Source organism: Hypanus sabinus, chromosome 11 (assembly GCF_030144855.1).
Source record: "Hypanus sabinus isolate sHypSab1 chromosome 11, sHypSab1.hap1, whole genome shotgun sequence".
In the NCBI taxonomy this organism is placed as follows: domain Eukaryota; kingdom Metazoa; phylum Chordata; class Chondrichthyes; order Myliobatiformes; family Dasyatidae; genus Hypanus; species Hypanus sabinus.
The window spans coordinates 86,412,332-86,436,555 of record NC_082716.1 but is presented as its reverse complement, the minus strand read 5'-3'; the positions used below and the strand labels follow the sequence as shown (position 1 = coordinate 86,436,555).

The following is a 24,224-nucleotide window of genomic DNA, read 5'->3' as shown; positions in this document are numbered from 1 at the left end:
AAAACCAGGAAATTCAGAATAGTTTCTCTTTCTGGGTTTTCTGATTCTGCATTTTATAAATTCTTCATCTCATTCATCATAGACTGCACAGCTTTGTTAAAAACAACTACACGTTTTAAGCAGGTGGTCAGAAAGATGATCCTGTGATTCTGGAGAACCATTTTCACCCCCAGAATGCTGCATAGTGCTTTAATATAATTGGTCTCACATATGGCAATGATATTTACCTATCATATTCCCAGGCAGATGTGTGATATTGTTAATGCTGAACTACCAATAGTGCAAAGGATCTGAAATGAGGTACTTCAATAATAGTAAATAACTTGCACAACTCAATTCATAATCATGCAATCTTCAGAGAATTCTCCAAATCTGAAATGATGGCACTGTAGATTAGTCATAGCTTATCATTTGCTCAACTACGTAGTCAATATTGTGGATAGGTCAGATTTCAATGGGCCAAACATGGGTAAATGAGACTAGCTTGGTGAACACTATGATCAGGGTAGACTGTTGGACAGAAGGGTCTGTTGCAATGCCATTTTGCTCTGTGACTCTACAACAGCAACATAAACTGTGAACATGTACAAAACGTTTAAAGATTATGGGGTCAAAATCTTTCAAGAGCCATTGAAGTTTGGAGCGGGAAATGGTGGGCAGAACTTCGTGCTGACACTTCAGTGATCTTGTGTGCAAACATTGAGATGCTCTTGACCCCAGTGAACATAGCTCACTTGACCTGTCAAAGCAAACTTCCACCTTGTGCCTGCAGTTCAATTCATGCCAGATTTAAGCTGCAAATCATCTTTCCTCAACTTTCTCTCTCCATTAGTACAGCCTATTCTGCTGAGTATGTCCCACAACTCTGATATTAGCAACATTCAACACAGACAAAGAAGGGTGGTCACTGCCTAACTTTCAATTTGATCTGACGTCATCTATACAGTAAATCTTTCTGTTCTGTCCATCCCTCCCTCTACCTCCTCTGCAAATTAAAACTAACTACTTTTCCTCATTTTCCCAGATCTTCCGACTGAAATGTTAACTTTGGTTCTCCTATCATTTTGCAGACCTTCAACTGGGCAGTTCCAGCATCTTTTTGTTTTTGTTTCAGAAGTTCAGCATCTACAAGAACAAGGACAGCAAATTCAATGGGATATCAATTGTTTTTAAGTCACACAGCATTCTGATTTGGAAATAGCTCACCACTCCTTAACAAATGCCATGTTTAAATTGTTAATTTTTTCATCTAACAGAGCCATGGAAGTTAGGATGCAAAGGTCCAAGGAGACATCCACTGGAATTCAGGGCAATTAGGGATATTAATGTCTTGGTGTCAGACCATAATTGATAAATAACTTTAAAGTTTATCTTCCCCATTCCGCATCCCATAAAAAGATTTTCAGGGGTTTGCTAGGATTATCACACGTTTACTTTGAACTTCAACAGGGATACCTAAAAACACCGGAGATCAATCACGGTGACACTGAGATCTCAAGTGCGGGGGCCTCTCTTATTTTCTGTCTCAGTGTTGAATTGTCAGTGATTACCACGCTGAAGCCACCATTTTCTGGACATGAAATTCCTGCTGAGAGCCATTTGAAAAGTGGCAACCCACCTCATAACCACACCTGAGGGAAATTTATTCCACCACATTGAGATTGTAATTTGAACACCACTGGAAGGCTGAAGCTGCACCAGTAATTAAAAGCAAACCCCATGGTTAAGGGTGCACTATTGAGGAATGTAGTCTGCAAAGGAGAGTCAGAACCAAATGATTTACAGCTAATTAGTTCTGTCCAGTCGTAAATTCATTCTCAGAAACAATTCCAGTTATTTTAAATTTTAAAATAATCAGTGAATGGCCTTTCCTAATTACACAGGCTAATAATCATAGTCAATCATGTATTTATATAATTGCATCCCTGTGCTAGTCTATCATTTCATTAGTCTGTTTTCCCTGTGAATAAGTTTGTATTCCTGGGACTTGGTAAGAGAAGGTAATATTAAAGTCTGTGTACTGTGAATTATTATTGCATCACAATTGCCTCCAGGCATTATGGCCCAGATTACCACAGCTTGAGATAGCCCCTGAACATGCCTGGAGCAATAAAGGTGAGTTTATCCTGTAAATGGTTGAAGTGGATATACCTCGGTCCCAACTCATCTTCGCAGCGCCAAGTAAATTCTCCAAAGTGCTCATAGTCCTGATTGTAGTGGTAATAGACTCGGTGTAGAGTGGACGAGCCCAGATCCATCAGCGTATTGTATGCAGTTTGTTGTTCCTTTCCACTTGTATAACCATTGAATAAGTTATAGATTTTGTCGGCAATTTCTGTGGAAGAAATGAAAGTAAATTAGCTTTTACTTTTTAGCTGGTCCAGCACAACATTGTGGGCCTGAATGGCCCGTTCCTATGTTCTATGTTAGATGCTTAAAGGCGAGATTAAGAACAAAATCTTTTCAACATATTAGTAAATGTCACAAAGCCCAAGTTTGACCACAAGGTAAATGGAATAAAACAACAATTAATGTTTCAAATAAGCTTAATAGATTTGATGATGTTGATTGTGTTCTTTCAAGTGGGGGTGTTTTGGGTAAGGGACAATAATTTACACATTAGGATGATACAGGAGGGGCGGAGCTATGTTTTACATAAAAACAGAGTGTGAGGAATATTCAACAGGTTGGTCAGCGCTTGTGGGAGCAGTACAGAATTAGTGTTTTAATATCATCTATAATATCATCAAAACTGAAAAATCAGAGAAAATATTTTAAGTTGCACAGAGAGGGAGAGGAAGAGAGAGCAAGGGGAAAGCTTATGATAAAGTGGAGCTCAAGGTTGTCCAGGTAAAACAAATACTTTCAGTGCCATCTAGGAGAGAGAGCTGTCTGTGCAATTGGAGGAAGATGAAAAAAGGTAGTTAGAAACATAAAAACTATGTTGGAACTGAGAGATGTAGATGACTGAAATCTGAAGGAAAAGAATACTGGAAATATTCAGAGGGCCAGGTGGGTTCTGTAGACAGTAAAAATTAGAGTTAACATTTCAGGTGGATAAACTTATATCAGAAATGATAATTTCTTAAAAAAAGCAGGAAGTGTTGGTTACCTGACATTCATGAATTCAGTATTGAGCCCTGAGGACTGTAATATGCTGAGACAGTATGAGATCCTGTTCCTCAAATTCACATTGGGTTCTGTGCAACAGTGCAGGAAGTTAAAGATAATGGCTGGAGTGAAAATTGAATTGTAAGTTCAGGGCCATAATAACAGACTGAAAAGAGGTCTTCTGCAAAGTGGTGCCTACTAATCGTTTGCTAGGTGCAGTGAAGGAACATGTGGTGTTCATTGTCTGCACTGCACAAAACTGGAAGAAGAGCAACTTAAGTTCTGTTTCTTCTCAAAGAATGGCTGGAAGACCCTGGAAGATGGTGAAGTAAAGGAGCAGGTACTGTATCTTCTGGAGTTTCAAAGAAAAGTACTGTGAGAAGTGGAGATGGAAGAGGGAAACAGGCAGTTACTGAGGCAATCATCTCTTTGGAATGCTGAAAGGGAATTGGAGGGAAGGTTTGTCTAGTGATGGAACTTAATTGAAGATAAAACTTACAGAGAGCTAGGCTTAATATAGGGAATTACAAGCTATAACCTTTGGAACAATTTTGGACACTGGCACACTTGCCTTATTTCACTGGAAGGCTCTAACATGCTACAAGCACAAGATATTGTGCGGGTAAAATACAGTAGAATTTTTCTTCACAAACTTTCATATTCATGGAAGTAGCGGAGGAAATGAGCTGGAGAAAAGATCATCTAAGGGGAGAACACCTTTGAGTGTTTAGTGGGTCGTAGTGGGTAGATGATAGAGACAGATAACAGACAGAGCTTGAAAAGCTGATGGTGGGGAAGATCAAAGAAGTGATAATGGTAGTGGGGTGGTCAAGCATGAGTTAGTGAGATTAGGTGCCTCAACAGTTGCTAGTAAAAGGGTGGGGTGGTTGTGATAGAGCATTGACAGAAGGGTGTGGGGCTGATAATGGATTAATGATGAATGAAGACATTGGCAATGTTCGTATGAGCGGTGTTAATCTGCAATGACTGCAAATTAGATATAGGACCTGGATGACGATAGGTTCCTGGCTTTCATGCAATGGCCCAGGCATGTTGGAGCACTTAAATAATTTTAAAGCAAGTCTCAACCCTTTATTTCTGACCTCGATATTTGCACAAGCCTAGTGCTTGCTGTATGTTTTTGCACAAGTCACAAATGCAAATATTGCACTTCTTCTGACATCTCTGTGCATGCCTAGGTGATGCATCACATACACAACACTGCAAGCAACGGTTTTGGGCTAAAACCTTCCTGCTCTAAGTTGAGAATGAAACTGGAAATCCAAGTTGTTGGGCACCCTTAGAACACAGTGCCACTTCAGAGCAGCAGTGAGCATACCACACTTGGGTGCTAGCCCAGATGTTGTAGCCAAACCTCTGGTGTGGGTTTGATCTACAAATACCTTACTGGAACACAAGTGCGCAAATCTCTGAGTCACAGTGGAAGTGCCATTGACCGATCATTGGCAGGATCGTGAATGCTTATATATACGCACAAAGATAACAAATGACTGAGCAATGCATTAGAAGCTGCAAATACTGGCAGGAAGAATCAGCAGAGCACAATGCAGAGGTTAAATCGACTGAATGAGATGCCTCTTTGGACCAGATGACAGATTTTTAGAGTTAGACAATAACTTTTTGCACTACACAATTCTGTTGAGTTAGAGGAAAGTGTTTTGGGGTTAGTGGACAGTGCTTTCAGCTGCAGAATGGATTTTTTCATCCGAAGGGTGTTCAGCAGTCACAGAAATCCATTTCTGTGAGAAAGAGTCCAAACGTCATACCAGTGAGAAAACTATTCCCCTTTTCAGGATTCTACTGGCAGAAGTCTGCATTCATTGTGATATATTGAAAGCAGCAGCAGAAGTGTAATGTGTTTTAAATTTGGAGGCTGAACCTGGAGGTAAACTATGCCAGATGGAAGCTGTGGCCAAGAAGCTTCTTTTTGAAGTCCACATTAAAGTGCAATTATGAAGAAAGGATGGCAGCGCCGCTACATCCTTAGATGTTTGAAAGATTCAGCCTGACATCTAAAACTTTGACAAACTTCTGTAGATATACGGTGGAGAGTATGCTGACTGGTTGCGTTATGGCCTGGTATGGAAACACCAATTCTCTTGAACAGAAAATCCTACAAAAAGTCACGCATATGGCCCAGTCCTTCATGGGAAATGTGCTCCCCTACCATTGAGCACATGGAGCTCCATCGCAGGAAGGCAACATCCATCCTCAGCGAACTCCACCACCTTTGCTGCTGCCATCAGGACAAAGGTATGGGAGCATCAGCAGCAACACCGCCAGGTTCAGGAACAGTTACTATCCCTCAACCATCAGGCTCTTGAACCGTAGGGAATAACTTCACTCAACTTCACTCACCCTATCACTGAACTACTCCAGTGGACACTTTTAAGGACGCTTCATCTCATGTTCTTAATATTTATTTAGTTGTTTTTTTTTCTTTTGCATTTGCACAGTTTGTTGTCTTATGCACTTTGGTTGTTTATCCTTCCTGTCGGGTGTGGTCTTAAGTTGATTCTATTGCATTTCTTGGATTTTCTGTCTATGCCCACAAGAAAACGTATATGATGATGTATATACAACACACACAAAATGCTGGTGGAACACAACAGGCCAGGCAGCATCTATAGGGAGAAGCACTGTTGACGTTTCGGGCTGAGACCCTTTGTCAGGACTAACTGAAAGGAAAGATAGTAAGAGATTTGAAAGTAGTGGGGGAGGGAGAAATGTGAAATGATAGGAGAAGACCGGAGGGGGTGGGATGAAGCTAAGAGCTGGAAAGGTGATTGGCGAAAGTGATACAGAGCTGGAGAAAGGAAAGGATCATGGGACGGGAGACCTTGGGAGAAAGAAAGGAGGGGAGGAAGCAGAGGGAGATGGAGAACAGGTAAACAACTAAATATGTCAGGGATGGGGTAAGAAGGGGAGGAGGGGCATTAATGGAAGTTAGAGAAGTCAATGTTCATGCCATCAGGTTGGAGGCTACCAGCGATCCCTGTGGAAAGCAGAAAGCGGGGGGGAGAGAAAGACGTACTTTGGGATCTCGTTAGAGGTGGCGGAAGTTAAGGAGAATTATACGTTGGACCTGGAGGCTGGTGGGGTGGTAGGTGAGGACAAGGGGACCCGTACCCCGAGTGGGGTGGCGGGCGGATGGGGTGAGGGCAGATGTGCGGGAAATGGGAGAGATGCATTTGAGAGCAGAGTTGATGGTGGAAGAAGGGAAGCCCCTTTGTTTAAAAAAGGAAGACATCTCCTTCATCCTGGAATGAAAAGCCTCATCCTGAGAGCAGATACGGCGGAGACGGAGGAATTGTGAGAAGGGGATAACATTTATGCAAGAGACAGGGTGGGAAGAAGAATAGTCCAGGTAGCTGTGAGAGTCTGTAAGCTTATAGTAGATATCAGTAGATAAGTCGTCTTTAATTGTAATTCCACATCCCATTCCCATTCCGATATGTCTATCCATGGCCTCCTCTACTGTCAAAATGAAACCAAACTCAGGTTGGAGGAACAACACCTTATATACCGGCTGGGTAGCCTCCAACCTGATGGCATGAACACTGACTTCTCTAACTTCCGTTAATGCCCCTCCTCCCCTTCTTATCCCATCCTTGACATATTTAGCTGTTTGTTTTTTTTCTCTTTCTCTCTATTCATCACTCTGCCTGTTCTCCATCTCCCTCTGGTGCTCGTCCCCCCCTCCTTTCTTTCTTCTGAGGCCTCCCATCCCATGATCCTTTCCCTTCTCCAGCTTGGTATCATTTTCACCAATCACTTTTCCAGCTCTTAGCTTCATCCCAACCCCTCTGGTCTTCTCCTATCATTTCGCATTCCTGATCCCCCCCCCCCACTACTTACAATTCTCTTTCTATCTTTCCTTTTGGTTAGTCCTGACGAAGGGTCTTGGCCCTAGATGTCGACAGTGCTTCTCCTTATACATGCTGCCTGGCCTGCTGCGTTCCACCAGCATTTTGTGTGTGTGTGTTGTTTGAATTTCCAGCATCTGCAGATTTTCTTGTGTTTGATGGTGTATATATGTAGTTCACTAATAAATTTATTTTGAATTTACTTTGAACTTTGAACACTCAGAAGGAAAGCAAGTTACACCTTTATTGTTCACCTTATCACCCCAAGTACAGAAATGTGAATTGTTCTACGTTCTTTTCCTTCATTTATCTGTCTTTGACAACTTAAGTCATTTGTTTATAAGATTTAGGAGCAGAATCAGGCCATTTGGCCTATTGAGTCTGTTCCACCATTTCATCGTGGCAGATCCATTTCCCTCGCAGCCCCAATCTCCTGCCTTCTCCTGGCATCCTTTCATGCCCTGACCAATCAATAATTTATCAACCTCGGCCTTAACTATACCCAATGACTTGGCCTTCACAGCTGCTGATGTCAATGTATTCCACAGATCCACCACTCTCTGGCTAAAGAAATTCCTCCTCCTCCCTGCTCTGAAAGGATGTCCCTCTATTCTATATCCCTCTAAATGGATTTTGGTAAGGCATTTGACAAGGTTCCACACGGTAGGCTTATTCAGAAAGTCAGAAGGCAAGGGATACAGGGAAGTTCGGCCTGGTGGATTCAGAATCCGCTTGCCTGCAGAAAGCAGAGGGTTGTGGTGGAGGGAGTACATTCAGATTGGAGGGTTGTGACCGGTGGTGTCCCACAAGGATCTGTTCTGGGACCTCTACTTTTCGTAATTTTTATTAATGACCTGGATGTGTGGGTAGAAGGGTGGGTTGGCAAGTTTGCAGATGACACAAAGGTTGGTGGTGTTGTGGATAGTGTAGAGGATTGTTGAAGATTGCAGAGAGACATTGATAGGATGCAGAAGTCGGCTTGAGAAGTGGCAGATGGAGTTCAACCCGGAGAAGTGTGAGGTGGTACACTTTGGAAGGACAAACTCCAAGGCAGAGTACAAAGTAAATGGCAGGATACTTGGGAGTGTGGAGGAGCAGAGGGATCTGGGGGTATATGTCCACGGATCCCTGAAAGTTGTCTGACAGGTAGATAGGGTAGTTAAGAAAGCTTATGGGGTGTTAGCTTTCATAAGTCGAGGGATAGAGTTTAAGAGATGCAATGTAATGATGCAGCTCTATAAAACTCTAGTTAGGCCACACTTGGAGTACTGTGTCCAGTTCTGGTCGCCTCACTATAGGAAGGATGTGGAAGCATTGGAAAGGGTACAGAGGAGATTTACCAGGATTCGGCCTTGTTTAGAGAGTATGCATTATGATCAGGGATTACGAGAGCTAGAGCTTTACTCTTTGGAGAGAAGGATGATGAGAGGAGACATGCTAGAGGTGTACAAGATATTAAGAGGAATAGACAGAGTGGACAGCCAGCGCCTCTTCCCCAGGGCACCACTGCTCAATACAAGAGGACATGGTTTTAAGGTAAGGGGTGGAAAGTTCAAGGGGATATTAGAGGATGGTTTTTCACTCAGAGAGTGGTTGGTGCGTGGAATGCACTGCCTGAGTCAGTGGTGTAGGCAGACACACTAGTGAAGTTTAAGAGACTACTAGACAAGTATATGGAGGAATTTAAAGTGGGGGGTTATATGTGAGGCAGGGTTTGAGGCACAACATTGTGGGCCGAAGGGCCTGTAATGTGTCGTACTATTCTATGTTCTGAGGTTGTGTCCTCTGGACTTGTACTTCATCACCATAGGAAAGAAGAAGAAGAAGAAGAAGAAGAAGAAGAAGAAGAAAGCCCTTAACTGCACCATAGGAAATACATCTCCAAATTCACTTTATTGAGGACTTACAAAATTTGATAGGTTTCAAAGAGATCCCCCCCCCCCTCCACCATTCATCTTAATTGCAGTGAGTACAGGCCTAGAGCTATCATATATATAAGCCTTTCAACCACAGAATAATTTTCGTGAACTTCCTTTGAACCCTCTGCAATGTCAGGACATCTTTTCTAAGGGGCCCCAAACTGCTCGTAATACTCCAAGTGAGGCTTCATGAGTGTCTTATAAAGCCTCAACATTATATCCTAGTTTTTATATTCCAGTCCTCTTAAAATGAATGCTAACATTACATTTGCCTTCCTCACCACCGACTCAACCTGCAAATTTGTCTTTAGGGAATTTTTGCACGAGTACTCCAAAGACCCTTTGCACCTCAGATTTTTGAATGTTCTCTCCACTTAGAAAATAGTCTACACTTTTATTTCTTCTACCAAAGTGTATGACCATATATAGTTGAATTTAGAAGTTTAGATACACCTTAGCTAAATACATTTAAACTCAGTTTTTCATAATTCCTGACATCTAATCCTAGAAAACATTCCCTGTCTTAGGTCAGTTAGGATCACAACTTTATCTTAAGAATGAGAGATGTCTGAATAATAATAGAAAGAATGATTTATTTCAGCTTTTATTTCTTTCATCACTTTCCCAGTGGGTCAGAAGTTTACATACACTTTGTTAGTATTTGGTAGCATTGCCTTTAAATTGTTTAACTTGGGTCAAACGCTTTGGGCAGCCTTCCACAAGCTTCTCACAATAAGTTGCTGGAATTTTGTTCCATTCCTCCAGACAGAACTGGTGTAACTAAGTCAGGTTTTCAGGCCTCCTTGCTTGCACACGCTTTTTCAGTTCTGCCCACAAATTTTCTATCGGATTGAGGTCAGGGCTTTGTGATGGTCACTCTAATACCTTGACTTTGTTGTCCTGAAGCAATTTTGCCACAACTTTGGAGGTATGCTTGGGGTCATTGTCCATTTGGAAGACCCACTTGCGACCGAGCTTTATCTTCCTGGCTGATATCTTGAGATGTTGCTTCAATATATCCCCATAATTTTCCTTCCTCATGATGCCATCTATTTTGTGAAGTGCACCAGTCCCTCCTGCAGCAAAGCACCCCCCACAACATGATGCTGCCATCCCCATGCTTCATGGTTGGGATGGTGTTCTTTGGCTTGCTAGCCTCACCTTTTTCCTCCAAACATAACGATTTTCATTATGGCCAAACAGTTCAATTTTTGTTTCATCAGACCAGAGGACATTTCTCCAAAAAGGAAGATCTTTGTCCCATGGGCATATGCAAACTGTAGTCTGGCTTTTTTATGGTGGTTTTGGAGCAGTGGCTTCTTGCAGAGCGGCCTTTCAGGTTATGTCGATATAGGACTCGTTCCACTGTGGATATAGATACTTGTCTACCTGTTTGCTCCAGCACCTCCACAAGGTCCTTTGCTGTTGTTCTGGTATTGATTTCCACTTTTCGCGCCAAAGTACGTTCATCTCTAGGAGACAGAATGCGTCTCCTTCCTGAGCGATATGATGGCTACGTGGTCCCATGGTGTTTATACTTGTGTACTATTGTTTGTACAGATGAATAAGGTACCTTCAGACATTTGGAAATTGCTCCTAAGACTTGACATCATTTTCTGACCTCAATCTGATAGAAACTTTGTGAGCAGAACTGAAAAAGCATGTGAGAGCAAGGAGGCCTACAAACCTGACTCAGTAACATCAGTTCTCTCTGGAGGAATGGAACAAAATTCCAGCAACTTACTGTGAGAAGCTTGTGCAAGGCTCCCAAAATGTTTGACCCAAGTTAAACAATTTAAAGGCAATGCTACCACATACTAACAGTGTGTATGTAAACTTCTGACCCACTGGGAAAGTGACGAAAGTAATAAAAGCTGAAATAAATCATTTTCTCTACTATTATTTTGACGTTTCACATTCTTAAGATAAATTAGTGATCCTAACTGACTTAAGACAGGGAATGTTTTCCAGGATTAAATGTCAGGAACTGAAAAAACTGAGTTTAAGTGTATTTGGCTAAGGTGTATGTAAACTTCTGACTTCAACTGTACTTCCCAACACTGTATTCCATCTGGTTTCTCTCTGGTGAGGATTTCATTTACTCTTCATAAAGAGAATCATGTGGTAATATTTGATATATTCCCATAGACAACTTGCAGACAATGTTATCCAGAGACTTTCTACCCTTCAGCTAAAAATAAATTTCATTAGGGTTATTGCATGTAATTTGAAAGCTGTGAGTGATCCTGTCTCTCTCCAAAAGTAAACACATCAACACAAAGGGACAAGATGTAGAGTACAGAGTAAATAATAACATGCACAGTCAGTGATTATGTAGTACAAAAGTAAATGATGTGACTAGTACAGGTGGTAAATACTCAGGGTCTAATGGATTTGTGGAATTGAGAAACAGTTAAAAATGGTTGCAAGTAGGAAAGGTACCTTTAGCCTTAACGTCATCCACGAGTGGACAGGGGACTTTGACGGTAACCGCACTTGGTCTAGAGCGCCTTCCAGTGTTGTCTACAGTCCACAAGGAAAACCTAGTTTGAACACAAAGAAGTTAGCTTTGGCACTATTAGATAACACAGTTACCCAATGAATCATTGATGTTTGGGCAGAAGCACGTGCTGGCACCTCTGAAGTGTGGCTGCTGCAGCATTTACAACGTAGACTGAAACCATCTGTGATTCCAGCTGCAGCTTACTTCGGAACAAAAATAGCATGGGCCAACATCTAAGCAGAAGCAGACTCATGTTATATATTTAGCCACTTTGGCAGAACAGGTAGTCCTCAAGAATGAGCAGAGCATCAGACAACAGTCAGACCAGATGTGGCTGCTACTTGTGATACTTTGATTTCATGTATAATCTCATTTTTTAAAATACTTTGGATTTTTACACTGTCTGTAGCAAAACAAAAGGTCCAAAAATTCAATTTCAGAGAATGAGACCATGTGGCAAAAGAGTAACTTCAAAGGAAGAATTTGATATGCGGAAGGGTTAAAGTGATAGGCTATGCTGACAATAGTAGAGTGTTTGAAATTTGAGGAGACAGATGGAACATTGTATGTACAAACAAGCTGGATGAACTCAGCAGGTCGGGCAGCATCCGTTGAGATGGAACATTATGACTTCAAAGAGAAATTAGTAAATTGGTTTATTATTGTCAGGTACAGAGGCACAGTGGAAAACATGCACATACTTGTACATACAGATCAATTCATTACAACAGTGTACTGAGGAAGTACGAGGTAGAACAATAAGGATGTAGAATAAAGTGTTATAGCTATAGAGAAAGTCCAGTTCAGGTGGAAAATAAGATATAAGATCATAACAAGGAAGATTGTGAGGGCAAGAGTGCATTTTTATCATACAAAGGAACAATTAAATTGCCTTATAATGGCAGGATCGAAGCTTCCTTGAGCTTGGTGGTACATGCTTTCAGGCTTTTATATCTTCTGCCCAGTAGGAGGGGGTGGGTGGTTATGCTGGTTGCTGGTCGCAGAGTTCTTGGAGGGGAAGTTTGTTTCCATGATGTTCTGCTATATGTTCACAAATCTGCAGTTTCTTGCAGATATGGGCAGAGTAGTTACCATATCAAATCACAATGTATCTCGATAGGTTGCTTTTGATGGTGCATAAAAATTGGAAATGAGCAGAGGGAGTCATGCCAAACCTATTTAGTCTCCTGAGGAGGTACAGGCACTGATGAGTTTTCTTGGCTGTGGTTGACAGGACAGGTTACTAGTGATGTTAAGTCCTAGGAAACTGAAGTTCTTAAGCCTCTCATCCTCAGCACTGTTTATGTAGATAAGACCGTGTGCACCACTCCCATTCCTGAAGTCAATGACCAACTCTTCTGTTTCACTGACATTTGGGAAAGGTTGTTCTCATGACACCATTTCACTCTTTCCATCTTGAAAGCTTGAAACTCTCCTTCTTTCATGCAGCCGACTCAACATTAACTGAGATACAACCCACCAGAGTGGCATCGTTTACAAATTGTAGATGGAGATAGAGCAGAATCTGGCTGCAGAGTTATGAGTGTTTAGGGAGTAAAGTGCTAAAAATGCAGTCTCGTGGGGCACCATTGTATATAATAATAGTGTTTAAGATGTTGTTCTTCTCCTTGCTGACAGTGGTCTGCTGGTCAGTGAAGCGCACATCATTTCACTCAGCCACCATGGTTTCACACTAGCTTTAGAATTCCCTCCACAAGCATCTCCCTCCCCTGAGAAGATGCTACTTGAAGTCCAAGGGTTTGTTCACCTGTACTAAAGACTCTCTGAATTAAGCTCTTGTGAAAAAGCTCAGGACATCTTGCAGCATAGTATATGAGGAACCAAACAGATGCAGAACAGCACCTCCTCATTTTGTTGCATCTGCAAACTTACTGACCAAACCTTGTGCATTCACGTCCAATTCATTTACAGAATGGGCTCTATTCCGAAAAACAACCTTCAAGCACTACCCACAAAATGCTGGTGGAATGCAGCAGGCCAGGCAGCATCTATAGGGAGAAGCACTGTTCATGTTTCGGGCCGAGACCCTTCATCAGGGCCCTCCATGTCCTGACGAAGGGTCTCGGACTGAAACATCGACTGTTTTTCCCTATAGATGCTGCCTGGCCTGCTGCGTTCCACCAACATTTTGTGTGTGTAGCTTGAATTTCCAGCATCTGCAGATTTCTTCGTGTTTGCTTTTCAAGCACCACCTTCTGCTTTCTACCCCTAAGCCAATTTTGAATCCATCTAGCTAACTCTTTCTAGATTCCATGGACCTAATGTTCCAGACCAGTCAACTAAACAGGACTTTGTCAAAAGCATTGCTCAAATCCAAATAGACAATATTCATTACCCCACCCTCATCTACCTTTTCAGTTACCCCTTTACAAAACTCTGAAAGATTCATCAAGCATGTCTTTCCACACACAAACCCAGGCTGATTCCTCCCAATCAGAGTCTGCCTGTACAAATGTTGGTAGATCTTGTCCCTCAGGATTCCTCACTAATGATGTCAGGCTGACTGACCTGAGGTTCTCTGGCTTATCCTTGCCACCTTTCTTAAACTATGGAACAACATTAGCTACCTTCCAGTGTTTGGGTCGTTCACTAGTGGCTAACAGTGAAGCAAGTATCTCCATAAGGGCCTCCACAACATCTCCCCTAGAATCCCACAAAATCCAAGGATGCACTTGGTCAGGCTGCAGATATTTATCCAACTTATTGTGCTGTAATACCTTCATGCTGGTAATATAAATGTCCTCCAAAACATCTCCAATTGTTTCCCTTACCAATGTTCTATACATGTTCTATGCTCTATCTCTTGAGCAACCTTAACTTTCTTCTCAGTAAACATCGAGGAGAAATATTCAACGAAAATCCCCTATGGCTCTGCAAATCTCCAAGTATGCCTACTGTCTCCCTACTCACCTTTTCACTTTTAATATAGTCTCTAGTGATTTTCCTTAACCTTATCTACCAGATCTACTGTAGCTCCCTATCTTTGCCCTCCTGGTTTCTCTCTTAAGATTATTCTTTATGTTTTTATAGTTATCAAAGAATTGACCTCCATGACCTCCTTAAGACCAATGTATGCTGCCTTCTTTTTCTTGACTTGAGCCTGATATCTCTCATTTAAGTTCACTAACATTGCCAGGTTTACCCCTCACTGTTACAGGAAATCCTGTACTCTTGATTTCCCACTCTTAAAAGTCTCAACTCTCCTACCCGTTACTACTCTTTCAAACAGGCTCATCCAATGGGCCTTTGTGAGATCCTGCCTAATTCCCTCAAATTATCCCTGACCCATTTACTCCTGCCTTTCTCTTAGCCATATTACTATTATAGAATACCATCCCAGTCCTCAGAGCCAATCTATGCATTGAGTTCATCTGTCTTACCCATTAAACAATGAGTATTGAAATACTGAGTAACTGTGTGTTGATTTCCCAGTCCCGGCTATCCTGATTGCTAGACTTGCTCTTGCTCGTTACTGCTTTATCTTTTGACTTGCTGTTGCTCAGAGTCCCACAACCCTGCCAATCTAGTTCAGACCCTCCCATGTAACACTGGAAAATACCCCTGCAAGGGTACTGGTCCCTCTCTTGACCAAGTGCAACCCATCCCTCTACCCCAGAAGAGAGCCCAATGATCCAGGAATGTGTACTTCCGTCCCCTGCACCAGCTCCTCATCTGGCCTATCTTTCTAGTTCTTACCTCACTTGCATGTGGCAGCAGGAATAATCTGGTAATCACTACCCTAGAGGTCCTGTTTCTTAACTTCTTACCCAACTCCCTATACTCAATCGACAGAATCTTACCCCTTCTTCTATCTATGTCATTTCTACCAACAAGTACAACTTCCTACTGTTCAGCCGCACACTCAAGAAATTTCTGTGGCCACTCAGAAACATCCTTGACCATGGCTCTGTCAGCCTGACTGCTTTTTAACACTGGATTCCATGAGTAGTGATAGAACAAACAATTGCAGAAATTTCCCAGTGCTGAAGCTGGGAATCTACTCAAGTGTTCTGTGCCAAATTAGAACTGCTGCAGGAACAGCATATTGACACTTTGATGGACAGAATTAGCTGTGAGACCAGGTATTTTACATTATTTATAAATATTTTCTATTACTTTTACTCTTTTGTTAGGAATGTACGGGCTGTCAAGGGAGGGGCGGCACCTCCCGTGAAGGAGATTGTCATGTCCATTCTGGAGCAGCTCACTCATCTTTGGTCCCCACTCAGCTCTCACCTGTGCCTCCAATTAGCTGTTGGCTTGTGATCGTGGCCACAGTCTCATACACCACCTTGACAGGTGAGCTACACCAGATGAGGGTAGCCAGTGGGCCTCATACTCTGGTGAGATAGGGAAATACCTGTCCTAGCATGTGAAGTCAGCTCCAGTGGACTAGGAGGATGAGATCAACAGGGGGATCTAATGGTTAGGAAGGTGGTTCTACAACACTCCATGAAGAACAAAGGGAATGACAAGGCACAGAAGAAGTCATGGCCATGTACTACAACCAAAGAAGTCCCCAGTTTGTGATGACTACTGGACCCAGACTTCTGAGGTTGGGAGAGTGGAACTACTCCAGTGCAATGGCCTTTCCACACTAAAAACTCTCTTGCATAGGTCCCCTGTCATTGTCAGATAGATGAACAATCTATCTAATATAACTATCTTAAAATGTTCCTCAGTATTTCTAACAAGAGAAAATGTGCAGGTGCTGGAAATCCAAGCAGCACACACAAAATGCTGGAGTAACTCAACAGGCCAGGCAGCTTCTATGGGAAAAAAAGCACAGCCAATGTTTTGGGCTGAGACCCTTCATCAGGACTGTTTAATCTTCATTGCTTTCCCAAGCTATGCTGCCACATATAGCTCCAATCTGCAGAACAAACTTGAAGATGACATGACTTTGATCACCCTTATTTCTAGCAGTAATGAGACAACCTACAGAGGAGAGGCTAACACCCTGGCACAGTGGTGTTTGGATAACAACCTCTCCCTCAATGCCTGAAAAACAAAAGAGCTGATTGTGGATTACAGGAGGAACGGAGACAGGCTCGCCCTAATCAACATCAGTGGGACTGCAGCTGGGAGGGTGAGTAGTTTCAAGTTCCTCGGTATACACATCACAGAAAATTTCACCTGGACTGTACTCACTGGCTAACGTGGCAAAAAAAAAAGCACAACAGTGTCTCTTCCACCTCAGGTGACTGAAGAAGTTCGGCATGAACCCCCAAATCCTCAAGACCTTCTACCTTCTTCATTGAGAGCATTCTGACTGGCTCTATCACTGGCTGGTACTGGAACTGCACCAACCTTGATTGGTGGGTACTTCAGAGAGTGGTAGGGACAGCCCAACGCATCTGTGGATGTGAACTTCCCTTCATTGAGGACATTTAAAGTAGCAGGTGATTAAAGAAGGCCTGGAAGATCATCAAGGACACCAGTCACTAGCCATTAGACTTATAAATATACATGTCTGTACATTGCGACAGAGTCATAATGCAAAGATTTTTACTCTTTGCAGGCGGATGTATTAAATAAATACAAGACACTTGCAGACTCATCATTGTGGATTATGACAGCATGGTAGGAAGCTGATGCAGGACACTAGGAATTTCGACTCAAGCCAGATTGAAGAAGTGTCTGACCAACTGCCATCACCTGTGGAACCAACACCCTTCTCCATTGTTACACCACCAACAAGTACGCTTACCATGCCATCCCACACCCACATTTTGGCAAATCTGATCATCTGGCTGTACTTCTACTCTCCACATACAGAGACTGAAGACCACAGCACCAGTGGTGAGGACCATAAAGATATGGTCAAGGAGTGCTTTGAGTTGATGGACTGGACCATATTCAGGAATTCGTCTTCAGATCTGAATGAATATGTCACAGTTGTTGCCAAACTCATCAAGACCAAATGGGTGTCTTTGAGAACATATCAGACATACTCAAACCAGAAGCCAAAGATGACTCAAAAGATTTGCAGTCTGCTGAGAGCTCAAACTGTGGCATTCAAGATTGGTGATCCAGAAGTATACAAGAAGTCCAGGTACAACCTAAGGAAGGCTGTTTTAAAAGTGAGAAAGTAATTCCAATTGAAGTTAAGAGATGGAATCGGATGTATGTCAGCTCTGGCAAAGTGTGTGGGCCATTATTTCCTACAAGATAATACCTAATATCATAAACAGCTGTGCTGCTTCACTCTTAGGTGAGCTCATCACCTTTTATGCACACTTTGAAAGGGAAAATTAAAACGACACCTCTGTGAATCATTGCAGCATCTGGTGATTCAGTGATCGTTGTTTCAGAGGCTGACATCAGTACATCGTTCAAGGGTGAACCCTCGCGAGGTGTTAGGCCCCATGGTGTGTCTGGTAGCGCATAGAAAAGCTGTGCCAACCAACTAGCATGAGTGTTCAAGGTTATCTTCGATCTCTCACTGCTGCAGCTGGAGATTCCCACCTGCTTCAAAAGGGCATCAGTTATAATAGTGCCCAAGGAGAGCTGGATGAGCTGTCTCAATAAACATGGCACAATGGCACTCACATCTGTGATGAAGTCCTTTGAGAGACTGGTCATGGCCGGAAGGAACTGGCCAAAGTTAACTGCTGCCTATGCAATGACTTGGATCTGCTGCAATATGCTGAGAATAGGTCTACTGCAGATGCAATCTCTCTGCCTCTCAATTCAACTTTCCAGAAGGCATTTGATAAGGTGCCACACAAAAGACTTATAAATAAGATATGGATGCATGGAGTCGGAGGAAGTGTATTAGCATGGATAGTGGATTGGTTAACCAATAGAAGGCAGAGAGTTGGTATAAATGGGTGTTTCTCCGGTTGGCAGTCAGTGGTGAGTGGGGTGCCACAGAGGTCGGTGCTGGGCCCACAGCTGTTTACCATTTACACTGATGATTTGGAAGAGGGGACTGAGTGTTGCATAGCAAAATTTGCTGATTTGCCACACCTGGAGTACTGTGCGCAGTTCTGGTCTCCATACTTGAGGAAGGATATACTGGCTTTGGATGCAGTGCAGAGGAGGTTCACCATGTTGATTCCAGGGATGAAGGGGTTAACCTATGAGGAGAGATTGAGTCACCTGGGACTATACTGTCTGGAATTCAGAAGAATGAGAGGGAATCTTATAGAAACATACAAAATTTTGAAAGGGATAGATAAGATATAAGTAGGAAAGTTGTTTCCATTGGTAGGTGAGACTGGAACCAGAGAACATTGCCTCAAGATTCAGTGGAGGAGATTTAGGATGAAGATGAGGAGGAACTGTTTTTCACAGAGAGTGGTGAATCTGTGGAATTCTCTGCCCAGGGAAGCAGTTGAGGCTTCTTCACTAAATATATTTAAGACACAGTTAGATAGACTTTTACAGAGTAGGGGAATTAAGGGTTATGGCGAAAAGGCAGGTAGATGGAGCTGAGTTTACGGACAGATCAGCCATGATCTTATTGGATGGTGGGGCTGGCTCAATGGTCCAGATGGCCTACTCCTGCTCCTATTTCTTATGTTCTTAACTTGGCCTTGAACCACCTGGACATCAGCGGTACCTTCGTAAGGCTGCTTCTTACTGATTATAGCTCAGCATTCAACACCATCATACCCTTGTACTAATCAACAAGCTTCAAAACCTGGGCCTCATACCTCTCTGTGCAACTGGATCCCTGGCTTCCTCATCAGGGGACCACAGTTAGTGCGGATCAGAAATAACATCTCCTCCTTGCTGACGTTCAACGCTGGCACATCTCATGGTGTATGCCTAGCCCACTGCTCTACTCTCTCTACATCAATAACAGTATGGCTAGGCACAGCTCAAATGGCATCTATAAATTTGCCAATAACACAACTATTGTTGGCAGAATTTCAGATGGTGACAAGGAGGTGTACAGGAATGAAATAGTGGTTAAGTGGTGTTGCATAATAACTTTGCACTCAATGTCAGTAAGACCAAGAAATTGATTGTGAACTTCAGGAAGAGGAAGTTGAGGGAACACACACCACTCCTCATAGAGGGTTCAGCAGTGGAAAGGGTGAGCAGTTTCAAGTTCCTGGGTTCAACACCTCTGAAGGTCTATTCTGGGCCCAGTCTATGGATGCCATTACAAAGAAGGCACCTCAGCAGTTGAACATTAAGAGCTTGAGGAGATTTGCTATGTCACCAAAAACTCAAGTAAGTTTCTACAGTACTATGGAGAGCATTGTAACTGATTGCATCATCATCTGGTATGCAGAGGCCACTGCATACTCTTCCAGCTCCATAATGGACACTAGCTTCCACAGCAAGAAGGACATCTTCAAAAGGTGATGCATTAATAAGTTTGCATTCATCATTAAGGACCCCCAACACCCAGGATCTGCCCTCTTCTCACCGTTACCATCAGGGAGGATGTACAGGAGCCTGAAGACACATGCTCGATGTTTTAGAACAGCCCTCTGCCATCAGATTTCTGAATGGCCAATGAACCCATGTACACAGCTTCACTATTTTTGATTTCTATTTGCAATAGCTAAATGAATTTGTTTGTAATTTATAGTTTTTATGTATTGCATTGAACTGCTGCCACAAAGCAACACATCTCACAACATGTTAGTGATATTAAACCTGATTCTGATTCTGAATTAAGAAAGAATGGAATAGCTCTCAAAAAGCAAGAACCTCTAAGTTAATAATTCAATAGGCATGCTTAATCCATAATCCATACTCAATGGGCATACATTTAAGGTGAGAGGGGCAATTGAAAATGAGATGTGAGGGCAAGTTTTTTACACAGAAAGTGGTGGATGCCTGGAATGCACTGTCTGGGGTGGTGGTAGAGGGACTTCTAAGAGAAGTTTAGATAGGTACATGAATGTGAGGAAAATGGAGGAATCTGGACATAGCGTAGTTAGAAGAGATTAGTTTAGTTCGCAATTTGATTACTGATTTAATTGATTCAGCACAACGTTATGTGCTGCAGGGCTTTTCCCTGTGTGGTACTGTTCTATATTCTATGTTGTATAATATACAGGATTATACCTTCCATTTTATGGATTACACCCTGCAAATGCCATTTATAATTTCTAGAAATAAAGCTCTGTGAAAAAGACAGAGATACTTTGAATTTAGCCTTCCAGATTATACCATAAATATGTATTCATGAATAAGTCCTCATGATAATCAAATGCACAGAATGACTATTTTGGTGTTTTAATTTGTTTTGAAACTTGTACAGCAATAGGGATTTTTCTCTCTATACAGCAAAGTGGGGCTGCATAGAGATAACCTCTCAAAGTTCTAAACACTAATCTTTACCCTCTGAACTTAGCTCTCTGTTTAAAAATAATTCTTGATTGGGAAACTCCTTTGTTGGATGGAGGAGCCTTAGTGCGTGGAGAGTAAAATCATTTTAGTTATCCATGTCGATTGCATTCCAAAAGTCTGATAACAAAAGGAAGATATGCATTGATTAGATGTGAACAGAAGCAAGCTTAGCTACATGATTCAATAAATAGACTTCCTTTGTACTCCCACACAAAAATGTTTCAACTCAGAATGAGAAGCTCATGGATATTTGGACTCGTCAATACGAATGAAGAATTGAGTGAGCACTCTAAGCTATTATTAAACACCAACATAAGTGCTTTGAACGGAGTAAGAATGCAGTTCTTACTCCAAGTTAAAACAGTGCTTGGTTTCGACTTTTAATATTACCTTTCACCAAATGGTAAGGAGACTTGTAAGATCATTTATGGTAAAGTAATAAGAGAGCAAAGGCTTTGAGCTTGCTGATGCACTGAAATATGTCAATCCTTTTCCAATGACCATGGGTTAATGTATGAATTGTTTGTGATGTTTGTTTTGAACATGGGCTCAACTGGATAATCCTGTACTTTGACCCTGGTGGTTTAGATAAGGCATCGAGTACATTTCATATGTGCTCAAGGAATGGAAGATGTGCACTCAATGTCAGGATTTTTATTCTAAATTACAATAATTAAATGATGTGGTGTTAATGGATAATAATCTCTGACCAGAGTTTATTCTAACAACATGATTAAAAAAAATGAGCAACACATACACAAAATGCTGGAGCAACTCAGCAGTAAAGCAGCTTCTATGTATGGAGAAGAATAAACAGTTGACACCCTTCATCAGGACCACAGTTCTGAAACCCAAACCATCAAACTGTTTATTCCCTCCATGGATGCAGTTCAACCTGCAGACTTCCCCAAGCATCTTGTGTGTGTTGCTCAAGGTTTTCAACATCTGCAGAATCCTGTGTTTGGGGTTCAGAAAGCGTTCACTTTTTATTATTTCCTCTTGTTGCATTAAAATCCAGATAACTGTGCTTAGTAAACAATGTTATGGTGCCTTGGTGAAAATTCTTTGAGATTTCGTATCTTCAGTTCAAACTTTATATTGACACAGGAGAATCAGCCCATACAGTTATTCTAGCCCTCAGAGCAATCTTTTTCCCCACCTATCTTCCTATAATGTTTTTATGTTTTTATTGGGGCTAAAACATTAAGCCACTATGTTGTCCGCCAAGGTTGGGTCCTTGGTACAGTTTCATAGCTGTGGAATCAAACTGCTGGGAGTAGATGTGGACTAGCTTCCACATTTAATGTCCTAGAAAAATTCATGGAACTAACAGAACAATGAGAGAATCATCATCCCAACAATGATGAATCTGTAGCAACAACTATGCTAGATCCTCTTAGCTTTAGCTGCTTGGGAGATGTGATGATGTGTAGGTAACTTCCTAAAGAACGTATTTTGACACAACAGGGTCAGGAAGTTCAGAATTCCCTCTGAGACACCCAAGTTCAGTCTGGAGAGGCCAAATCTTAGCCAGTCATCGCTGGAGTCGGGCAGGCCAGGAGGCAGAGTGTTCCCCAAATCCGTCAGGCTAGTGGACCTACTGCAGTGGGGTGTGGGTGGGTGACAGAGATTTACCGCTCCCACGTCAGACCCCTCACCCCTCAGCCCAATACCATTGCTGGTCAGTCTTCAACATGCCTCCTTTCATCAATCAAGTTGTTGAATGTCTGTTCTCCTCCTTTTCAGTAGAAGTCTAATAGCTTGTTCAAATGACCCCCGTCTTCAAGATCATGAAGATCTAAAGGACACTTCTTGTTTCCATGTAAGAGCATTTCTATGGGAAGAAATGCTGAATAGCAATAAGGGACAGGAATGATGATAACAATTCTTCTCTTGTGCCCAGTAGTATCTAATTCCATCCATGATTATGTATATTAATGCAGAAAAATCTGCGGATCAAGTCAGAGAACTTGCTGTTCTAATGCTGAGTGAATCAATACTCAAATTTATTAATCATCAAAGCAGTCAGAGACTTGCTGAATCATCTGTCAATGTCATAACAACTTCTGAATTGGAACGCTACTGACTTGCTCTATACCATGACTGCAGTTAAAGAATAGTTATATGGCTACATCCCAGCATCTGAATAAATGATAAATTGTCAAAGCTAGAAAATCAGATGCCTGTGCCAATGTTATATAAAGGAGGGTCAAAGCCTCTCTTGCCTCAACAACATCAAAAACATTGAAGACGCTAATCTCACTGTATTGTTACAGCTTGGTTCAGGGTGGTGCTGTTAGTATGGTTTTCCAGTTTAAAAACATGCACATGTTTGCAGTTAGAGTTTTGTATTAGGTCCAAGTGATATGGCTCAAAAACATCTGCGGGCACCATGACCATCAGCTCACTTGGCACAAAGCCGATATTCAAAGCATCATCCATTTGCGTCCAGCCACCTTCTATCTCTGTAAACTCCATCTGTTCCAAATTACTCAAAACAGATGGTCGAACCTGTGACTGCTTTCAAGTTTGGAAAGGATTAACCCTCTCAAAACTGGCTACTTAAAGTGAATGTAATCTAATTGGACATCAGCAAAGATCAACTTAGCCAGGGGTTCTCCTCTCAAAACAGCTGCAGTGTGGCTCAGCTCCACGTGAACATGCATGGAGACCTCAGAGCCAAGCACAACCAAATGCATCCTCAGAAAAAGCTGCCTTTCCCCCTATGTACTGTACTCCAGAGCCACCAAGGATCGATCCTGAGCAGTCTTCTTCCAGTGACACAATGGCACCGCTGATAGCTCTGCTGTCTCACAGAAACACAGACCGCGGTTGAATGCTGATCTTGAATGCATGTTCTCCCTGTGGCTACATGGCTTTCTATTGGATGGTCTAGTTTCCTTCCATAGCTTAAAGATATATGGGATAGTAGATGTATTGGCTACTACACAGTAAATTAACCCTAGTGTGTATATTAGTTGAGGGTTGAAAAGAATATTGTAAAAGAAAGTGTATATAACCAGGATTAATGTTAAAGGTTGGTTGATAGTGTCTGCTTCTATTGCTGAATGACTCCTCATCAATATGCTTCCTGTAAAACCAAACTCTTTCCAAAATATTTTTCAGGCTGGGTATGCACCAACTAAAACTGGTTAGATTTTAGTACAATAATTCCAGATTGTAGGATTCTCTTTAAGTGCATTTGTCGGCAAATGAACAGCATTTCACACATCAATAAGGCATGCATGAATCCATGAAATAATAAACTCACTCTAGTTCAATATCATAAATGATATGATGCTGGATTGGAATCCAGAGGTTATGTCTTAACAGATATCATTACAGGTTGTGAAATTGTCATTCCTACAACCACGATACATTTGCAGCACACTTGAGATAGTGAAGAGAGAGAGAGAGAGTGAGTGAGAGAGAGTGAGTGAGTGTGTGTGTATGCATGAATATTTC

General features: G+C 42.0%; 1 protein-coding gene across 1 annotated transcript in view; it reads right to left on the bottom strand.

Annotated features, from left to right (window-relative positions):
- The window catches only part of astn1 (astrotactin 1), a 2,712,832-nt gene that overhangs the window by 9,239 nt on the left and 2,679,369 nt on the right, over positions 1-24,224 (bottom strand). The window contains exons 21-22 of the mRNA XM_059984849.1: positions 11,360-11,460; positions 2,152-2,335 (exon numbers count right to left, since the gene is read on the bottom strand). Coding sequence (XP_059840832.1) covers positions 2,152-2,335; positions 11,360-11,460 — 285 coding nt within the window. The remainder of the gene's footprint in view (positions 1-2,151; positions 2,336-11,359; positions 11,461-24,224) is intronic.